General features: G+C 39.3%; 1 protein-coding gene across 4 annotated transcripts; it reads left to right on the top strand.

Moving 5' to 3' along the window:
* Window positions 1-381: 381 nt before the first annotated feature.
* smpd4 (sphingomyelin phosphodiesterase 4) lies at window positions 382-20,090 on the top strand. Of its 4 annotated transcripts, none has more exons than XM_017493286.3 (20): window positions 382-458; window positions 788-862; window positions 2,534-2,620; window positions 3,309-3,445; window positions 3,909-3,984; window positions 4,070-4,166; window positions 4,284-4,336; window positions 5,600-5,751; window positions 6,907-7,039; window positions 7,335-7,406; window positions 8,529-8,618; window positions 11,540-11,688; window positions 12,313-12,403; window positions 12,921-13,021; window positions 13,687-13,850; window positions 14,488-14,693; window positions 15,129-15,359; window positions 16,409-16,540; window positions 17,791-17,919; window positions 19,236-20,090. In XM_017493286.3, exons 2-20 carry the CDS (start codon window positions 821-823, stop codon window positions 19,554-19,556), a joined length of 2,463 nt encoding a protein of 820 aa, XP_017348775.1. In that variant the 5' UTR covers window positions 382-458; window positions 788-820; the 3' UTR covers window positions 19,557-20,090. The 4 variants fall into 4 exon arrangements, with proteins under 4 accessions (XP_017348775.1, XP_053543823.1, XP_017348774.1 ...); XM_017493285.2 differs by having other exon boundaries at window positions 412-510; XM_017493287.3 differs by having other exon boundaries at window positions 424-467.
* The last annotated feature ends 2,692 nt before the right edge of the window (window positions 20,091-22,782 follow it).

Raw genomic sequence — 22,782 nt, 5'->3', positions numbered from 1 at the left:
TCATACACATATTTTTCATCAAGTTTTTCAAATGCAATGTATTATCTGTTTTGTATAAACATTAAGCGAGCAATACAATGCGAAATTAATATATGCGATATGAAGGAAATAAACAAAGGGGTGGGGGGTAGTCATAAATGCTTTAAAGTATTGAAGTTAAAACATTTACTTGTGAAATGTATTACTTATATTACTCGTTTTTACTTATAAAAAAAGAATAGAAAATAAGAATCACAGAAAACAGTACGTATTTATAAAATACGACAAAGCAACACGAATCTTAGAAAATGTAAACGTTGCGTATAATATAACGCGTATAACATAATGAAAGAGAACAAAAATACAAGACGGTAAAATATAATGAAAAGATTGGTAACGTTAGTTTGCTGAACGGAAGTTTGAGTGTCTGCAGCGGAAGTGACGCAGAAACCCAACCTCTCTTCAAAAACGCAGTGGAGGTGAACGCGGTATTTTGGAATTCCATTATAGTTATAAATTATTTTGTGTTAGGTGTGTATATATATATATTTAAAAAGACTTCTATATCAATATTTATATAAAAACTACGAATTAGTTTTCATTAGGAGTCAGGGTAAGACTGAGGCACCGTGGGTTAGCTAAGTTAGCTAACTGTAATGGTGCGTGTGTGCTTATAAGCTGATAGCAAGACTAGCATGCTGAGTAGAGTTTCAGCTAGTTAAACCGTTAACAAGAGTACAACAGGTAAAGAAAGACGTGAAACTGTGTTAGCTGGCTAATAAAACGTGTGTCACTCGATTTACTTCAGGTTTCATTGTGGATGTCTGCAGAGTGAACAGAGATGGCTGCTCCTGCTGCCATACAACAGCCCAGTTATCTCCTGGTAAGAAGATCTCAAAGCACAGCAAATCTTCAACACACTTGAATTTCTCCCTGAGTGTGTATACTTTCTGGAGTTTAAGTTGTACACACCTTTTGGCTCTATATGTGCAAGTTTGCATTCTTCACAGTCAGATGTGACAGATTTGTCCTGCTTTATGAAAAACACAAGCGTTAATATTCTGAGCTTTACATACTAAAAACAGACTTTATTAAGCGGCTTTACAGTTCATATACAGTATACTTTGCCCAAAGGCGCCTTGTATACATGGGTCTGCTCTTTCAAAGATTAAAAAAAAAGAGTTTTCTGTTATGAAATGCCTTAAAGATGGATTACTGGTATGAAGAAGCGAGGCTGGGGCTGATTTCTTTCTAGCCCAGACTGTACGTTTGTGCAGTGACGGTGATAGTCGTGTCCGGTGATTGCACAGGCTGACACGTCCACTTAGAGTTGATCTTTGTTCAGGCTTTTTTTTTTTTGAGTCACATCTGTAACGCATCATGAGCAGTCAATCTGTACAGGATTTCACAGCGTTGTGGGGTTTTCGTTCTGTGATTGTTGTGGTCAAAAATGCTTGATTTTGCTACGACTTTTTACAAAATTTGCGATGGAATTTTGAAAAAAAAATTATTTGTGTAAAACTGCTTGAATCGTCAAACTTGTAATTGCATGAAATTGTTTTTGCAGTGATGCTTGTTGGTAATTATGTACTCCGTACAGGATTTCGAGGTTATTTTTTTTGTGATTGTTGCAGCCAAAAATGCTTTGTTTTTTCCCCCCCAGAATTTGTGATGCAACTTGCTGAGTTTTTTTTGTGTGTTTTTTTTGTGTAAAACTACTTGAATCAGCAAAATTGCAGTTGCACGGTAATAGTTCTGCACGGTCTTTCGCCGTGATGTTTGTTGGTAATTATGTAGTCCGTTTTAGCTGTATTCATGTTCGACACAAGTGAATAGAAGAGGGCTTTGGCGGCATGCGTGTTGTGATGACGTCACATGATGCATTTTGGCCAAAATCTGTGGTAATTCTGAAAAATCGCATGCTCTGAATATTGTGGCGTTTGCTTGATTTTGCATTCATTTCTGCAATCGCAGAATCCTGGAAGGACTGGACAGTGATTAAGAAGTGCATGTGAAATACAGTTGTCAATGTAATGAATGCAAATAAGGTGGGTTATTTACTATATCGTCCTTTTGTTTCCCAGAAACTAGATAGATTAAGCACACATTTGTCAATTACACAGGTTTGTAGTTTTTTAAAACGTTTCTGTTGGTTTTGTTTTTGGACGAAACCCAGCATGAAATTAGTTGGGCATTACAGACTTTAAGGCCTGTACAAAGGTAGAACTCATGAATGTAGCTGCACATATTATTATTATTATTATTATTATTGTTGTTGTTGTTGTTGTTGTTGTTGTTATTAATAATAATAATAATAATAATATGCCATCAATGAGACTCTGTGCTATACTGCATCGTTCAACACTAACAGCTTCATTGTTGAGCTGTTGATGGATATTAGATTTTAGCTCTCACGTCTGACCTCATGATCAGGCTTCACTGCTTTATCCTGTCCCAATATGCAAGCACCAAATCAAATCAAAATCTAATCAATTGTATATGTGAGGGCACTTGGCCACTAAAGCTGGTTCTGATTCTGCTTTATTGGGAACAGGCGAATCTTAAAGCCGACTGGAGCATTAAGCCACTTCTTCAGAGGTGTCAGGAGCTGGTGAAGGTGATCGATGACTATCCTGCTAAGGTACAGAACGCTGAATTTGTTTCCTGTAGAGTTTTACTCTGAATTGTGCATTGTTAAAATCAAATGACGTTCAAGATGGCATAGAAATTCAATCCTGGCTTATCCTGATTATTACTGGACACTAGGGTTTGGAAAAAGATGACTATTTTTAATGATTAAGAAAGATATTATGTTTTAACAATGAGGGATAAAACCTTCAGTGTGGTGCTATTATAGTAAAATGCTGATTGGCAGGGTGTTGTGATTGTTGTTGTTATTATTATTATTATTATTATTATTGTTATTATGTAAACGATGAGACTGTGATATACTGTCTTGATTGATGAAGATCTTGATGAAGATATTGTGTCTTAACACATTCATATAAACCTCTGATTTGCAGCTGCACTACTGTCAGCTGTAGTTATAGAAAATGAATCCACACATGCTGACCAATCAGAATCAAGAAAAGGGATTCAAGGGTGCTGTGGTATAAGCAGTAAAAATATCGGCCAAAGGTTGTCAACTGTAGTGTTGTGACCCAACATTAGGTCGCATGAGACCTGATGTTGGGTCATTTTTTTTAAGAACTGGGTTTGAAATTTGAAATTTCATCCTTTAAAATTGGGTCATTGGCAAAAAATTACTATAAGCAATAGCAATGCAAAAATCAACGTGTTCCTAATGAAATTGACTCTCATCCAATCAGGAGCTTCATCTGGTTTTCCCCTGGCTGGTTGAGGGAATCTTCGGCAGCCTGGATGGCGTCATTGTGGGTTGGAACTTGCGATTTCTGCACGCTCGCACGAATGAGTATAACATTGTGCTGGACTTTCTTGATCCATGGTTAGTTTTGCATGCCTGTTTTGTGTGTGTGTGTGTATGTGTCTGTGCGCTTCTTGGTATTTAGATGCAACAAGTGAATGTAGGTGATACATCTCAAAAATTAGAATATCGTGGAGAAGTTCATTTTCTTTCTGTAATTTAATTCAAAAAGTGGAACTTTTCATATATTCTAGATTCATTACACATAAATTGAAATGTTTTCTAGTCTTTTCTTGGTTTAATCTTGATGAATACGGCTTTCAGCTCATGGAAATCAAAAATCCAGTATCTCAAAATATTACAATAAAGAATTAACTTTACCACGATATTCTAATTTTATGAGATACACCTGTACAGCATTTATTTTAAGTGAACTTAAAATTTGCCAATAATTTTCCTTCCTTTGAAGCTTCTCACTTAATTATTTCACTTCTACTGCTGTGTGTTTCTTTCATGACATGTTGTTCTAACGCGTGTCCTGCAGTGGCCCCATGATGAAGCTGGTGTACAAGCTGCAAGCAGAGGACTACAAATATGAGCTCCCCATCAGTTATTTGCCAGTAAGTCTACCATTTCACTACAGATGTCTCTGTATCAGACCAGTTGCACACGCAGTAGTCGTTTTGTTGACGCTGTTCTCTGCAGGGTCCTGTGAAGGCGTCCATTCATGAGGGAGTTCTGCCAGACTGTCCGCTGTTTCACAATAAGCTACAGTTCCCCATGTCAGGCCTCATCATGCTCAGTAGGTCTTCTTTTAAAAAATGTGAAATATTTCATGTTTTTCAGTGTGCTGCGTCATTCTCTCTCATTCACACTGGCTGGGTTTTTTTTTTTTTTTTTTTTCCTTAATCTCTCTCAGATCCTTTTGAATACTACATGTTCAACTTTGCGTCCAGTCTCATTGCACCAAAGGTACGTTTATTTAGCTGAAGAGTGTATCAGATTATCTTTCGTGAGTGTGTAGTGACTGCTACCAAAATGAATGCAGTTAACTCTATGGGCAATCTGAAGTCAAAATTCAAGTGTTAAAAAACGAAATGGAAATGTTTTAAGGTAAAGAAAGTCTAATTCCCTAGGTCATCTGGGAATTTCTTGCTTACTGTTTTGTGAATACTGAGAATTCGGGCATACTACTCCTTTGGAGTATCGCTTTTCGCATACCGTGTGGTAGGGTAGTAGGGATATTCGGACGCAGCCCTTGATTCCCTCTATCATGACTAGAGTCCCAGTCCCAGCTGAAATGATGCAGCCCCATAGCATATTCTGAACTTTACATATTAAATCCAGACTTTACTGAGCGGTTTTACAATTCATATAGTATACTTTACCCAAAGGCGACTTCTATAAATGGGTCCCCTTTTTCAAAGATAAAAGAGAGACTGTTTTCTGTTAACAAATGCCTTAAAGACATAACGCTGCCACCACTATGCTTCACCGTGTGTATGGCACTCTTTGGGTGATAAGCTGTCTTGTTTTTGTGCCAAACATCACTTTTACAATTATGCCCCAAAAGGTCTACCTTGGTTTTGTCAAACCACAACACGTTTTGTCACATGGTTTATGTCTATTAAGTGGTTAAAGGTTGCTGTAGATCTCTTGTCAGCCTCCCTGATAAGTTTTCTACTTGTCCTTTCATCACATTTGGAAGTAACATCACTGTGTGGTGCCCATTTTCCTCCACTTGTTGATGATGGCCTTCACAGTATTCAATGGTACATCTAATATTTTGGATAATCTTTTGTACCCTTCTCATCATCGATACCTTTCAGCAATGAGGTGAAGTACGTGCGTTGTAAGCTCTTCTCGGACCATGGCTAACGAGAATCACTTCATAGATGACAGGTGTACGATAATTACTTTTGAACATGAGTGAATGTGATTGGTTCATTCTCAGCACAGTCACATGCCACATAAAAGGCTGTGTATATAAATGCAACCAGGTTCCTGTAAGTCTTTCCTTTTCTTTCCAATACATGCCTTTTTGCTTGATTTTTGTTGGTTGCTAAATGGCATTAAAGGTGGAGTCAGATCTGACTGACATTTATCTTGGTTTCATTTTTTATGGACACCTGTCAATTTGTCGCTTGCTAAACCCAGAGTAAGCATCTTGTTTTTCTTTTCTTTTTTCTTTTTTTTCTTTTTTTTAAAAAATTAAATCTGTTAAATCATTTGCAGAACTATCCTCCTGGACAACATGGCAGCTGTTCAGACAGTGCTTACTTTGTGCTTGTTGATGCCTACCTCAAGCACTTCCTGCCCACAGAGGGAAACGTGCCTCCATCCCCTTTCTCTGATCCCAGGGGCTCTGTGGCCTCTCCAGCTCCACGGTATTTTGTATTCACATATCTTTTGTTCTTCATACTATAACAGATTTTATTCAGTATTTATAATTAATCATGGGAGCCATACCGGAACTAGTGACAACAAGAAACTAAAACTAATATGGAGCAGAAAATTGGGGAATGATGACGCATAATACGATCCAATCTTTTTATATAAATGTGAAATTAAAAATAACAAAATATGAAACTCTCTCTGGAAAGAAAAAACCCACACCCATACATCATCCAGATGTCTGTCTTCATGCCGCAGGCATCTGTTTTAGACATTTGTTTTCATGACACTTTCACTGTGTTTAAGCTGCAGTAATATTCATTGAATTCTGACAAATGGATAACAAACAATAAAGCGTTATATTTGAAAAGAGGCCATGATTATGTCTGTAGTCCAAGGATTCCTGGAGGTTAAAAAAACACCTGGATATACACTACCAGTCAAAAGTTTAGACACACTCATTCTTTATTTTATTTTTTTTTTATTTTCTCAAGTTAGAATAATTAGAGAGTCATGAAAACTTTGGAGTAACACAAATGGAACTATGGGAATTATGTTGTGATTTAAAAAAAGCAAAATAAATCAAAATAATTTCATAATCTTGGCCAATTTCTTGAGGAATTTCCCCGAGATGCTTTTTAAACAGTATTAAAGGAGTTCCCACCTACGCTGGACATTTATCGTCTGCTTTTCCGAATATTGCGCTCCGAGTCGTCCGTTTAAAAAAACTATTTTTTGTAAATAAAATGCTATACATTTCTTTCATTAGAAAACTATGTTGGCACGATTACATTTTTGTCTAGAACACCAATTTCAAACATTTAATCCTACACTTTCAGAACAAAAGGTTCTTAAGATCATGAGAAACATTTCAGTCGGGTGTCCACAAACTTTTGACCGCTGGTGTAGTGTTGGGGGAAAAAAACAAAACAGAAAACTTATTCTTTGTGATCTTAAACTGACCTTGTGGCTATGGACCTCCTGTGTTTCTAGGTTGAGGCTTAGGTATTTGTTTTGTTGGGTCGTTGATTTTTTGTTTTTTTTTGTTTTTTTCACAAAAATCAGACGGCAAGAAGAAAAATTCTTTGAAATGTTAGTTGAGTGCCCCTGCCTATTTAAAAATAAACTTTGCTTTCCCTCTGCCCCAGGTCTTCCAGCATGCCTTACATTGGCTATGGCGTCCACAGCAGCAGCCTGCTAAAGCGACACATATCCCATCAGCCCTCTGTCAACGCTGACCCTGCTGCTCAGGAGATCTGGAGATCCGAAACCCTTCTACAGGTGAAAATCCCACTTTCATCACTCCAAACTTTTAACACCATTCCCAGTGCACCCACAAATTGTTTTGGGAGGCCGAAGGAGAATCCGGAAGAAACCAACATGGACACATAGAGAACATTCACAGGATCAGTCCATGCACCCTGGAGCTGTGAGGCAGCACCGTTATCCACTGTATCACCGTGCTGCTGCTGCCGCTGTCGTATTGAATGAACTAGTGAAACCACTGATGGTTCAGTTTTTGTTGGTAGTTCACTGGAAGTCCTTTTATGGGCTTCATTCCTGTTTGTTTCTGCAGGTGTTTGTGGAGATGTGGCTCCATCACTACTCTCTGGAGGTGTACCAGAAGCTGCAGTCTCCTCAGGTGAAGGTAAGAGCGTAGCACGGGTCTCCTCTTCACCCCTCCGTTCTCCACCGCATGGCCGACCTGCTGAGCACCTCCACAATGCAGCCGTGCTTCGTATGAGGGGGCGGCGTCACTGCACGAGTCCCTCACACAGCGTACTGTTTACTCCGCTGCAGTCAGTCTGTTTTTTGTTAATTGCTAGGCGACTTTACGTGTTCATGTTTAACATTTTAGACTCTCGCTTTCACGTTTTTGTCTTTTTCTTTGCTTGCAGATCAGTCAGGTTCCTTTCAAATGGGCAGGACGACGCTGCAGATTACATAGTTCGCTTTAATTGAGTTACATGGCATGTGGTTCTGGGAGTATGGTGTTTTTTTTTTGTTTGTTTGTTTTTTTTTTTTCCCCCCAATTTGTTTTCTTTAAGCATGATGTCCTTGGTATCTGCTTTGCCTTTTGGCTGTAAGCTTTTTCGCCTCTCTGGATTCAGAGCTGCTGTGGTGGCTATTATAGCATGGTGTAAGTCTGCTGTTAAAGTCAGAGTTTACCAAAAATTAGCATGCCTCCAGTCAGCCCAAAGCACTCTACACGCTTCATATGCATTTTACTACATCCCACAGATCTATAGGTAATCACCAGTTTGCTAGAAAGTGCATCGGATGAACGCTTTTTAAGCAGGAAATGTAAATTGGCAGCTGCCTTCATTATCATCTGTTAAAAAAAAAAAAAAAATCAAGATGCAGGGTCTCCTTTTCATTTTCTGTCATTATAGGCCAGTTTTGATATTGAGCACATCTGTTTGGTTTGTTCGAGTCGCTAAATGTGCAGCCCTTAATTATTATTTATCAGTAAAATTTGTCGGTGTAAATTGCTGACGTCGCTGTGTGAGAAGGAAATCTGCATCTTGCTAATTTTCATAGCATTGTGGTCAATATTGTTTTGTTCTGTTCTTTCTTTTCCATTTGTGTTCACTCTCATTTCGGTTCTTACTTTGTCCTACACTTTATTTCTTTTCTTGGATGGCATTCTTTCCCTTTTTTCTTTCTATTGTCATTTTCACCTTCCTCCTCGTCCCCCCCTCCCCCTCCTCCGTTTGTGTGTTCCTCCCCCCACCCTCTCCCCCTCCCCACTTTGTGATTGGTCCTTCAGCTGGCGTTGCTGCAGTACCGCCTCAATATGTCCAGCATGCTGTGCCAGCCCCCGGCCCCACCAGGCTCTGGGACCCTCCACACATACCAAGTACTTTTACCTTTTCATTCGGGCTTCCTGGAGGTAAACCTAAGGGAGTTTTTCCACTGCACTAACCGCTGGTACCGAGTAAAGTGCTAGACCCAAATCTTTTCAGGAACTCGTTGCTTCCACTATTGTTCTGAAACCTTCTGAGAAACTAGGTTCTGGAAACTCTGTGGAAAGTTTTGTTACTTGGGGGCGGGGCTTTCATGTCAATGAAGAGTTCGGGAAGCTCAGTGGAAGTATTGTTATGCAAACTGTGATAGTGTGATGCTCAACGAACAACAAATTAAGAATTCTAGATTAGTAATAGTAATAATGGCAATAATGCTAATAATGTTAATAAGTAACAACAACTAATAATAATCAACGGTAGCTTATGGCTGCTTTCCCTCCTATGTGTTTTTTCCTCAACCACCAACACAATTGTACATGAAATTCTCCAGGAAGAAAAAGTTCTTCTTTTCAGAAAGGTGACATAATGCCAAGCAGCATTTTTTTTTTTGCCAGACCCATATCTCCCTGCAGCTTTCACTTGATTTCCCACTGAAGTTAAGCAGGGTTGAGCCTGGCCAGTACCTGGATGGTAGACCTCCTGGGGATAACTAAGGTTGCTGCTAGAAGTTGATCTTATGATCATCATTTTAACTTGTTGGTTCAATATCAAATGATTTATTACTAGACAAATATCATTTTAAGGCACAAACCCACAGTAATACTTTCACTTGTTTTTCTGATTATATGAAATTGGGAGTGAGTTTTTATTTTGTCATATTCTCATCAACAATCAATTCAAATTTAAAATCAATTTTATATATTTTTTTCCATTAATAAAATTCAATCATTTTTATTAATACGGGAGCCTGTAGGACCGGAGTTGTGTGGGCTCCGGTTTTGGGCCGGTGCTTGTTTTGGCATGTGCAGTGGAAAAACCCCTTAAGTGAGCAGATAGCTCAGGGATCCTGGCAGAAGAGTGTGGGGTAGCGTTCTACTTGTCCATGAGGAACAGTTCAGGTTTATTGGCATACGGTTGCTGTGTACACATGTGCAGTGGGAAATCATGACCGATGGGTTGCATCAAAGAAAAGTACAAAACTTTTCCGGTAGCTCGTTTCTCTTTTTAAAGCGCATGCTGGTTTCATTTACAGTGTGGTGGTTTTAACACGTCTCATGTGTTTGTCATGTATGTTCAGCGCTTCCTCTGACTATATGTACAAACACTTTTTGGATTTACGCTGCCTAAAAAGATATTTTGTCTACAACCCCAGTTCCAAAAAAAGTTGGGACAGTAAGGAAAATGCAAAAAGGCAACAAAAGAGTCATTTGAAAATTCAGTTCACCCTATACTATATTGAACACACATTAATAACACATTATTTGATGTTTTACTTTGTGAATTTATTTGATTTATTTTTGAAAATGTACACTCATTTTAAATCTGATGACTGCAACACACTCCAAAAAAGTTGGGACTGTTGACTGTTTACCGCTGTGTAACATCACCTTTTCTTTTAATAGTGCTTATTAAGCGTTTGGACGCTGAGTGAAGACACCAGTTGGTTAAGTTTAGCAAGCGGAATTTTCCCTCATCCATCCATTTTGCATTTCTTCAGCTGCGCAACTGTACAGGGCCTTCATTACCTTATTTTGCGCTTCATAATGCGTCACACGTTCTCAATCGGAGACAGGTCAGGACTGCAGGCAGGCCATGCTAGCACCCGCACTCTCTGCTTACACAACCATAATGTGTTTTGGCGTTGTCCTGCTCTGGATGGCGAGCATACGTTGCTCCAAAATAATCTTTCTGCATTAATGCTGCCCTCACAAATGTGCAACTTACCCATGCCATGGGCACTGACACAACCCCATACCATGACAGACGCTGGGTGTTGAACCTGACGCTGAGAACAGTCTGGATGGTCCTTTTCATCTTTGTCCCGGAGAAAACGATGGCTGTTTTGTCCAAAAACTATTTGAAATGTCGACTCGTCGGACCACAAAACACGATTCCACTGTGCTATTGTCCATCACAGATGAGACCGAGCCCAGAGAAGTGGGCGGAGCTTCTGGATAGTGTTGATGTATGGCTTCTGTTTTGCATAGTAAAACCTTAACTTGCAGCGGCGAATGGTGTTGACTGACAAAGGTTTACCAAAGTATTCCCGAGCCCATGTCAGGATATCCATTACAGACTCATGAAGGTTTTTAAGACGGTGACCTCTGAGCGATTGGAGATCACGCGCATTCAGAAGTGGATTTTGGCCTTGGCCTTTACGCACCGAGATTTAACTGGATTCCTTGAATCATTTAATTATATCGTGCACTGTAGAAGGTGAAACGCCCAAAATCCTACCGATTTGTCTTTGGGGAATGTTCTTCTCAAAGTGTTGGATTATTCACTGACGCATCTGTTGGCTGATTGCCGAGCCTCGAGCCATCCTTGCTCTTGAAGGACTAGGCCTTTTTGGAGGCACCTTATATACTATGATTAGATGATTGCCTCACCTGTTTCACATCACCTTCTTATTTCAACTTTTCACATCACTATTAGTCCTAAATCACCCCTGTCCCATCATTTTTGGAACGTGTTGCATGCATCAATTTCAAAATAAACGTTTAATGTTAAAAAAAATTACGCAGTTGATTAGGTAAAACATCAAACACCTTGTCTTTATATGTTTTCTGTTTAAATACAAGTCAAAGTACATTTACAAACCACTCCTCTTTGTTTTTATTAGCATTTTCCAGACTGTCCCAACTTTTTCAGAATTGGGGTTGTTCTATTAAACAAATATATGTTAATGTCATTTTTGCGCCAATATTATTTTACTATATTACAATGCAAGTGTTTTGATGATACAGTATTGTGAGCTGATATTAATTTGTGTTTGTGTGTGGTGGTGGTGGTGGTCGTGGTGGTACCAACTTAGGAACCCTTCAGTCCTACGGAGGAACACGTTCTGGTGGTGCGTCTGCTCGTCAAACACCTGCACGCTTTCTCAAACAGTCTGAAGCAGGAGCAGGCCTCATCGTCCCCCTCTACACACTCACACGCCAGCCCTCTCGAGGAGTTCAAGAGGTGAACTCCACATCCAGCTTCCACAAACTCCGCAACACCACCCTGAAGCACACGGCGAATATTCGTTAATAACAAGCACTATGTGGCCAAATGTTTGTGGACACCTGACCATCATACGGTTGCCACAAAGTTGGAAGCGCACAATTGTGTAGAATGTCTTTGCATGCTGTAGCATTCCCTTCACTGGAATTAAGAGGCCCAAATATGCCAGCTAACTTGGTTCGACCAGTGAGAATTTTACCATTCATGATGTATCTAGGTTCTCACCACAGTAAACTGTACGGTCAGTGTTCTAGCTTTAACCAGTTAATGTGTCTATATGCTGATTTTTATATATAATTATAAATACTACTTGGAACTGTTATTTACGGTTAATGGTGTGATCAGCCGTATTGATATGACGTCATATGCTGAACTCAGAGTTGGGGAAGCCTTCCTGACTTTCCGAGTAGGAATTCTAATTTGAAGGGACAATTTCTTTAGTTTTTCTTAAGTGAAGTTTGGAAATTCCCAGTTACGAGCTTTATTCGAACACGTTTTTCTCTCTTGGCCGCTGCTGAGATGATCCTGTTCTGGGTTCCTTCACTGCTCCTTCATCTTCCTCTTCCTTTCTTCTTCTCACAGGGTAGTGGTACAGAGGTTTGTTCAACAGAAGCTGTATGTCTTCCTGCAGCACTGTTTTGGTCACTGGCCTCTCGATGCCTCATTCAGAGCGGTAGGCATTTCCTGCATGTGGTCCAGTAGGAATTTCTGTGGTTTTCCACGTTATATTTTAATAAAGTGTTTTTACAGTATGTTGGATCTGTGAAGATAATGTAACAAAGAGAAGCTAAGGGAGAAGTCAGGAAAAGACAAGCTGAAATCAAGCATGTTCTGTTCATCGTGTTGATTCATTTTCTTCCAGTCTGTATCACAGTGGTGTTACTGGGACAAATCAGGGTTTGAGGGGAGTGTGTTATATATTTTTTTTACACATGCAGATTTAACGCACAATGCTAAACTGGAGGTTATAATCTTCTGTTACTTCTTAGCTACATTAACGAAACTAAAACAGCAAGCGGCAGATAACAATTTATCTGCTAATTGAAGTAAAGCAGAGAATTTTTTACATTTTATGATTTCACTTAAGGCATGGAAAATACAGCATATAATTTACACTTCACTCATAATACTGTAGGTCTGGTTATAGTTTGAACTTGGAGATTGTAATCACTTTACTGTGTGTTTTTCAGGTGTTGGAAACATGGTTGAGTTATATCCAGCCCTGGCGGTACACAGAAGAGAAAAACAATCTGAAGGCAGAGGCTCAGAACAGAGCAGTACCTGATAAATGGTAGTTTCTGCACATGCGCTGAAAATATCATCCATATTTAATTGTGTTGTTTCTTTACACGGATCTAGATGAATGTGATGTATTTTTTGACTAAGATTTTCTTTCCTCTCTAGAAGGCCTGTATGACCTACATGTTATAGACCAGTAGGGGGCGCTGAAGTGCTGTTTTAGAGACTGCACAGATATTATGTAGTCCGTACAGGTTTTTGAGGGGTTTTTTGTGATTGTTGCAGCCAAAAGTGCTTGATATTTATTTTTATTTTTTTTTAGAATTTGTGATGCCACTTGCTGAGATTTTTATGGGTTTTTTTGTGGAAAACTACTTGAAATGTCGAAATTGCAATCGCACAAAATTGTTTTGCACGGTCTTTCACGGTGATGTTTGTTGGCAAATGAGGCCTTTTAGCTGTATTCATGATCGACGCACATGAATCGAAGAGGGCTTTGGCTGAACGCGCATTGTGATGACGCCACATGGGGCGTCTTGGCCCGAATCTGTGGAAAATCTGCAGTAATTTCGAAAAATTGCAAGCTTCTGCGAATATTGTGGAATTTCCTTGATTTTGCGTTCATTTCTGCAATCGCAAAATCCTGGAGGGAGTGAATTACGGGGAATACAAATTTATGTCCAAAAAAAAGCAACACTTTTGGTTTTACTTTCACAGGGCTTCCTTTGTACAGGAGAATCTTCTGATGTACACAAAGCTCTTCCAGGGTTTCCTTAATCGGTCTTTACGCACAGACCTCGTCAGTGCCAAAAATGCATTGATGGTATTCAGGGTCGCAAAAGTCTTTGCACAACCAAACCTACCAGAGATGATTCAAAAAGGTGAGCATCAGGATTCTGATTACAGCATGTTATAACATGTTTGGAGCATCCATTTTATCTCAGACATATAATTGTATAAACTTACTGTATATACAGTGCCATCTACTAATATTGGTAAATATGAGCAAAGAAGGCTGTGAAAAATTGTCTTTATTGTTTAACCTTTTGATAAAAATTCACAAAAGTACTCTGCTCTCATGGATATCAAACAACTGTAAACACAACACAGGTTTATCAAAAAATATATATATTTTATTATTTATTATTATTATTATTATTATTATTATTATTACAAATAGCTTTACTAAGTATAAGCCGTTTCCCAGTCGATGGCGCATGGCGTTAAACGCCCATAATGCGCTGCCGCTAGCTTTAGCAGAATGCCTAGATTCGACGACAATAAATTTCTTCTTTACTTTTTGCGTCAACGTTACCTTTTATGCTCCGCGTGACTTCAGTCACCATTATTATTCTATTCCAGTTGAGCTCTCTGTCAGGTTATTAACAGATCATTAGACTTCCTGTAAACATAGCTACTGATTAATTAGTGAATCAGTTGGATTCTTTCTTTAAGGTTCTCTTTTAGACATTGCTCCTATTCAGTACAAGTTAGCCATACTGCCTGTTGTGCATTCAGGAGAACAGCTGTTCCTCGAACCTGAGCACGTCCTCCACCACCGACAGGCGCGTGTCTTCCTCTCTCCTGCACACGGTGGCAGTTTCCTGTCCTCCCGACAGCCTGCTGGGACAGACACCGTCTTTAAAGTGAAGAGTCACGTGTACGGTCTGGAAGGGCAGGACTGCCAGTACAAGCAGATGTTCAGCAGCGAGCTGCGTGGAGTGGTGAGTGTAACAACACTGCTAATAATTACACCGTGATGTTTACGTTCCTCGCATCGGCAATATACAGATACTAAAACGTACGTCCTCATTGTTTTATTTCAGCCTAATGCTGTCATCTGTTTATTATTTATTTGTAACACATCAATAGAAACATTAAAGGAATAATTCGACCGTATCTCTGTCCACTGTATCTTTTAATTGATGTGTGATTAATCCAGACAGAAATTCCAACATGTTTCCCTGCACTCGAGACTCTTCCCAGAAAAGTTCAATAAACGTGTCTGCATAATAAACGCCACCATATCAACAGTTTATGTTCTAGAAAATCAATCGACATTTTCTACCCAATCAGATTCAGGAATTGAACAGTGCTATGGTGTAAATATTTTGCCAACACGATCCCAGTATAATATTCTGTGTCTGGACGACTTGCAGGTGTTAAAGTTGGTGCAGATCATCGCTCAGGCCCGACAGACAGCGAAGCGGATCTCGGATCAGTCTGCCGAAGTGGCAGCGAACAGCTCGTTCCTGTCGTGGTTCAGCGTGGGCTTTTCAGATCCTAACTACACCTTTAACGGAGCAGAGGCTGACGACATGGGAGAGTGTGTTAAAAAGACTCACGAATTTCTGGACAGGGCCCTGGATTACCTGTGTCAGATATTTCGGGTCAGTCTGCAGAGTTATAAACTTGTACTACTGTATGGGCTGTTAGGGATGGGATGATCTGAGACAATCTCATTATTGTTGCTCTGAACGTTGTAAGCCGTTTCATTTGGCGCTTCTACAACACTACCCATGTTGTTCAACCAAAATCAAAACAGCAATCAGTGATGACATTCTGGCCATTTAAAAACCGTAGATAGTAACAGGCAGTTGGCTTACGTGTGAAATCAGTTCTCTGCTCTCTTTATTAGCATGGAAGTTTACTTATCCAGACCTGCCATAGTGTATGCACGTTGCATAATTTTAACATCATAGTATGCTGCTGTGTGTCATCATTCATTAATAAAGTAACAGGAGCAGACTTCTTTTTCCCCCTAATAAAAACAGCAGATCCACATGTGAATCGGGAACGATCGAGAGTTATGTAGGTAGTTTGAACGTTTCGGTATTAACTGACAACTCAGAGAAGCCCCACACCATTCCCCTTCTCACAATAGTAATCTTCAATCATGACTTTCTCACTCGAAAGATTTGGCACCCTTGCTTTTTTAAAATAAACTCCATCAATCAATGTGCTACTTATTCAACATTTAGACATTATTATAGTTAACATTAATTAACTATATTTATTAGGGATGCTACCAAAAACATTCTGCACTTTTTTTTTTCCCTTTTTTTTGGGGATTAGAGGAAAAAATGTAAATAAAAAGATTAAATAGTCCTGCAACAAAGTGTCAAATCTGACACTTTACAATTTGTAATGTTAATGGAAATGAGTACTCTGCTTGTTCTTCTACGCCAATCAGCACAGACATGTTCAAACAAGCACAGTCAAAGCCCATCATGGTTATATGCGTATATGAACTTTTACACAGTGTAAAAGTTCCACTTTGAAAGTTTACGTGCACACCTCTTAGAACAGGAAGAACAGAAGCAACAAATATGTTACAGTAAAACCATATTCACTTATACGGACTCCGGTTGCTATCTTGTGAAAGGGCTTGGTTTTGATTGACGGGGTAATTTTATCTGCACCGTTTTTATCCCTGTAGCTGAATTCAGGACAGCTGACCCAGCTGATGGCGAACGTGACCTCGACAGATGATGATGGTGAGTCGAGACAGCTACCCGATTACATCCAGAGTGAAAACGGTCCCGTGCTCACGGATCTGGGTAGGATGCAGGTAAGGATTGATGAACTTTCTACCTATTGATCAGAAAGTATCAAATTTGTATTTAATATTTAAATTGGTTCAAAAGTGTTTATATTGGTTTTTGAACCTAAATGTGAAAAATTTATCTTTATAGAGAATAGTTACTCAACAGCTCCAGTGTGGTATTTAAAACATGAACTCATCTGATTCTGATTGTAAAGGTTTGGCTCAAATTTTTGCATAAATCTGTTTAGGGCTCGGGGTTACATATGAATACAGTTTATGACTTTATTTGGGACTACCATTGGCTGATAGACTTTACTATAGGATGATTAATTGGTAGTTGGAAACATTTATTTACAGAAACTGTGCGTTAAGCTAGTTAATGTAGAGGTAATGAAAGTTGACAGCCATTAGGAGTGGTCTTTGTTTTTAACCCACAGCTAATGTTCTACTGACACACAGTTTTGCTTCTATTAGAATGAAAGCAGTTTTGTCAGGATGTAAATTAGCTTCTTTACAAATGCAGAAAGTGACTCGTGTGTGATTATTAAGCTCACTGTATCACTATGGAGCATATTTATGAACTGAGGCAGGATCCTACAGTCTCTGAGCCAGACACACCTCTCTATGTTTTACTATGTTAAAGGTAAACCCTACCAGTCAAAGGTTTGGAGACGCTTGACTGAAATGTTTCTTTTGATCTGAAGGTGTAGGATTAAATGTGTGAAATCGGTGTTGTCGACAAAAATATAATTGTGCCAATGTATTCATTTCTTTCATTAGAAAACTAACATTTTATCTACCAAAAAATTTATTTGTAATGGACGACTTGGAGCTAAATATTCGGAAAAGCAGACGATAAGTGTCCAGCGTAGGTGGGAACTCCTTTAATACTGTTTAAAAAGCATCTGGTTGAGAAAATGCCGAGAATACATTTCTGGAAATTCTAGGCAAAAACGGGGTCTACTTTGAAGATGCTAAAATACTAAAGAATTTAGATTTATTTTGGTTTTTTTTTTTTTTTTTTTTTTTTTTTTTTTTTTTAATCACAACATAATTCCCATAGTTCCACTTGTGTTACTCCAGAGTTTTGATGGCTTTATTATTATTCTAATATGTGGGGAAAAAAATAAAAATAAAGAATGAGTGTGTCTAAACTTTTGACCAGTAGTGTATCTTAAAAACTCTAACCTTTAAGAGTCTAACTGTGTGTGTTTATATGTTGGGATTGTGTTGGTATGTTAGAAAACTGCTAGATTTGTTTGCTTTTGTCTCAGATCATCAACGGCCTTCGCCGATTTGAGGTTGAATATCAAGGTGATCCTGAACTTCAGCCGATAAGGAGCTACGAAAACGCTTTTCTGGTTCGGCTGCTGTTCCGGCTCTCCTCCTTCATCAACGAGCGGGTACGTTTTTGTGGGTTTGTTGTTGTTGTTGTTGTTGTTGTTGTTGTTTTTATGGTAAAATGACGCAAAAAACCTTCCACATTAACTGAGTTGATGCACGTCTGTAGTGGGTGTAGCTCCAGGTCATCCCGCTACACCGCTTACTACTGTCAAATTCCATTCAACGTAATTACTTATAGTATTTAGTATTTAAATGCATGTGAAGTATAAATGCGTGTATAAAGCTACAGTGTGTGCATTACCAGCAGCTTCACTGTGTAAGCCCTGAAGATAAAATCTGATCACTTTCTAAAGTAAATGCAATCATAAAGCATAGTGTTTAAGATTCGTCTTTATTTAACCACAGTAGCATTTTTTTCTTCTTCTTCTTCTTGCTGATATTTATCTTGATTTTACATAATGTGCAGTACGGTAATACATTTTACGTGACTGGAGCTCCATATAAACATTCACCATTTTAAACACAGTGGTGAATTCACTATATAAACTCATTAGGGTACAGCATTACAGTGTAGACCCTACGTAGTGCACTTTACGGCGTCTAACCGGTACCAAAAATAGGGAAAGCTCTTGTCTTGTCCTATCCTTTCCTGTCTTGTCTTGTCCTATCCTGTTTTGTCTCGTCTGGTCCTATCCTGTCTTGTCCTATCCTGTTTTGTCTCGTCTGGTCCTATCCTGTCTTGTCCTATCCTGTCCTGTTTTGTCTTGTCTTGTCCTGTTTTGTCTCGTCTTGTCTTGTCATGTCTTGTCCTGTCCTCCCTCCACTGGCTCCCAGTTAAATACAGATTTGAATACAAGGTTTTATTGTTTGTTTTTAAAGCTCATGGTACTCTAGAACTATTTAAAACATGGTACTGCAACACGCTTCATCTTCGATTTTCTTTGCTCCCTTTTCCACCTCCTGAACTTTAAGAGCTTCTACTCAGGAGAATTTAACCATTCCACGCTGTCTGAGTTCAAAGGTGACCAGGCCTTTTCTGTTGCTGCTCCAAAATTGTAGAATAGCTTAGCAATATTTATAAGGTCATTTCTCCGCCCCAACAGGCATTTTAAATCCAACATTATTCTTGTCCTCGTAAGGTCTCCATCATTCTGTTTTCTGTTTGTTATTGTCTTGTTAATAATGGTCTTTGGTTGTTTGTTTTTTTTTGCTGTCTGTCTATTGTTTTATTTAATTGATCTGATTTCTTGTGTTATTTTATTTTTTCTGAATGAGTACGAGTCTTAATCTCGTACTGATTTGATTTTGTGCAGCATGTTAAATTTGCTGTAGAAATGAAGGTGACCTGACTTGATTTATGCCGTTTGACCTGTAGTTGGGAGGCCACATGGAGGCGCTGTGCTCACGGCAGGACTTCCTTGGCCGCGCGAGTCGACACTACCTGAGCGTATCACCGGTGCCTGAGCAGCGATGGAGGAGTCCGGCTCTGCGTCAGACGAGAGGGCGAGGGCAGCGGCCGCGGCTCAGTCTGCGAGCTCTAGCCAGCTATCGTACGCTGTTCACGCTACTGATGCTCTACCTGCTGTTGGCTCTGTTCTCATTCGGCCTGCTGTCCAGCACCGCCCTCATCCTCATCATCAGCCTTCTGTACGAACTGCTCCTACTCCTGCTCACTGATAAACTCAAAAGGCACTGACTCACCAATGGAGGCTTTCTATTTATGTCTGATTTAAACATGTGACTGGTTTGATATTGATGACTTGCACAAGCTTTTAAGTTTTACAACAGTTCAGTCCACAATGTCCACATTGTCCCCTTTGTCCCAAATGTCTCCAATCAGCTAGGACCATGTTTGAGGCGTCTGAAGTTTGCATCTTTGGGGCTACAATGCTAATGTATCTAACAAGTAATAGAAGTTGTGTGATGATTTTTGACGTTCGGATTTAACGTGCCGTGATAAATATCCATAAAGAAAGATTCCCTTACTTGTCAGCTACGGTAGCCTAATAGCATTTGTTGTGTTGGGACATTGTGGACATTTTATGCTTCATATACTGGCAGATGCTTATAAGTATGACAACCACTTTGTACCATTAAATTACATAATGACCGAGCTTATAAAGAGTAATCATAAACAATCAACCATTTTGAGTAATAATACAGACAGAAACACATTTTGAACCCAAATTAAAGTGTTGATTTTGAATAAAAATCTTTATCTTTTGGTTAATGCATGTGGGGTCTTTTATTAAAACTCATTCAGTTGCACAGTGACTCTGCACGTTGGACGTAATTTGCTTTTATTTAATCATTATGCAGCGTGTAGCCTCAGCGCTGATTACGCAGCAGAATTCAGCAGAACTCTCACTGTGCCCGCTTTATGGCATCAGCACATTCTGCAGGCCTACAGGAATTACTGAGGCATTTAAACACCCCGCTGAATTCAAATTTAATTGTAAATCTACAACACTTTTGGTGTAGTTCTGGACAGAAAGCTCCCTCATATTGCTAACATCAGGAGGATGCAGACGTCTCTCTCTTCACAGGGGCCGCTTGGTGCTTGTTCAGTTACTTGCCGTATCAATATTGGACTCTTGCTCCATGCTCCTGGCAGGTCTTCCCCTGCGACCCGGGACAATTATCCAGCCTGAAACAACACTGAGTTGTCTACACCCCCTGGACTTTTCACTCAACTCTGTCCGGGTAGGAGGCACTGGATCATGTTCATCTCCCCTCCCCTGCATTTCTGATTCTGCAGCAAGGGTTACTTGTCCAACGTTTGCAACCGATGACCGAATGCAGCTGTAACAATGCCTTGTTTTCTCTCCCGTCACACCATTACTGCATTCCCTCCACTGGCTTTCTGTAGCTGCTGCGTCAGATTCCAAACTGCAAAGTCAAAGAATCGGACCAGCCCCCACCTACCTGAAGCCACGCTCTGCACCACACTCCCTATAAGCTGCTAGCACAGCTCGACTCGACCCACCATCCCTCAAGGTGAAAAAGAAAGTCTGAACTGCTGAGTCACTGGCTGTTTTCAAATTAAGACTAAAGAATCTTCAATAAGCATTTAAATGAGCATTAAAACCCCCAACTTGTACTTTTTTTTTTTTTTTTGGCTCTACTACCTGTATTAATTCCTCTCTAACAACAGGGTTTTTGTTCGATAATACTTTTAGACCCTGACCTGCTTGTACTAGCATGAAGGTGTGTTTTTGATAGACAACAAAGCACTTCTTTAAGTTCCTCTGGATAAAGGTGTCTGCTAAATGCTGTGTAATTTTTTTTTTTTTTTTTAATGGAACAAATCCAACAGTACGTCACTTATGAAGGCGAGTCAAATGAAAACCTGAAGACAAAAGACCTGATACTAGCTGAAGGAACTAAGCTACTGGAAAAGGAAGGCATTTTTTCTTCTTCTTTCTCTCAGCTTTTGTGTGTGGAAATAAGATCAGCGTGGCGTTATCCACTCCATAACCCCACCCCCCACCCCCTTTCAGCATGGTGCAGCGTGATTTCTTCCCCAACGGGCCTCCGTTAGCACTTGTTGCAGTTCCCAGTGTTGGTCGTTAAAAAGAGCTGCTTAGTATTTCAACAAAATGTATGTTGTGAATGAGGACTTTATGAAGGTTAACATTTGTTGAACGCTTACATACACAGTGTAGTCCCCTATAGATGAGCCATCACTGCTTACATTACCCACTAAAAGTGATCATGTCAGATATGGTCTCCTTTCGTTTCCCTGGGAACCCTGATGTGGGTGGATTATTTTCCCACAGAGACAACAGAGAACCAGCACACAGACCACTACAGAGAATCTGACTGCATATTTCAGACAGTTCTCACTGTTTTTACTAGTTCACCATGAGAAAGTGCCGGACCTGGAAAAGGATCAAGATATTGTCTGATGTTTTGTATATCTTGCTTCGTATCCACTTATCTGTGTTCTGCACTGTCCGACAAAGATACAGTATATGTACAGCAGATGTTCATAAGCTCCAGTTGTTGACTGTCGTTGATGGTCTTTTAACCAATTCTGTATGAGAAAATAGCACACACTGGGTTTTTAGGTCAATAATAGATGTATAATTTTTGAAAAATGATTTTTCATCCGGTTAAACGGCCAACATCTGAGCTGGTATTCGTCAACATTTTAAATTTGAGGTTTTAGTCATTTTATTTTATTTTTGTAGAATTTTAACATAAAGTATATTAGTATACTAACATGATGGTATTCGTATATTAATACTAGTGTATATAATACCCAAAAAGAAAACTAGAAAAGTTCATATGAATGTTTTTAAAAATGATCAGATTACATTGAGTTTCCATGGGTAAAAAAACGCAGGAGGGAAAACCTAAAATCTTTAAGAACCTTTTTTTTAAAAAAAAAAAAAAAAAAAAAAAGGGTTTTATTTGCCCAGTGTGCCTAACATTTGAATATTTGGATTTAATTCATAAAATAAATTCGTGCTGTGATCATAAGCAACTCAGTGAAATGCATTTTACACTAAAATAAAGGGGTTCTTGGGGTGATGCATTTTAGGTTAGCATTGCCACCTTACATAGAGCTTAGACCTGTGAGGAGTTTCTTCACGTATTGTCCCCGTGCCCATGTGGATTACTCCAGGTTCTCTGGTTTCCTCCCAAAAAATGCCAGTAGGTAGATTGGCTAAGATAAATTGCCACTAGGTGTGAATGAATATGCGAATATATACGATGTACTTTCAACCGATCCAAGGTGTGTTCAGTAAAGCACTTACTGAAGATGAATGAATAATGCTGAACATTTCCCATCATAGAAAAGCTTCAAATTGTCTCTAATTCTATAGCTATTTAGCAAGGTCAAACTGGACCACTTCAATCCAATCGGTTATGATGAACCGCGGTCTGCATCGGCGATCTTCGGTGCCGTTCGGTTT

Source organism: Ictalurus punctatus, chromosome 18 (assembly GCF_001660625.3).
Source record: "Ictalurus punctatus breed USDA103 chromosome 18, Coco_2.0, whole genome shotgun sequence".
Classification (NCBI taxonomy): domain Eukaryota; kingdom Metazoa; phylum Chordata; class Actinopteri; order Siluriformes; family Ictaluridae; genus Ictalurus; species Ictalurus punctatus.
This window is presented reverse-complemented; position numbering and strand designations above follow the sequence as displayed.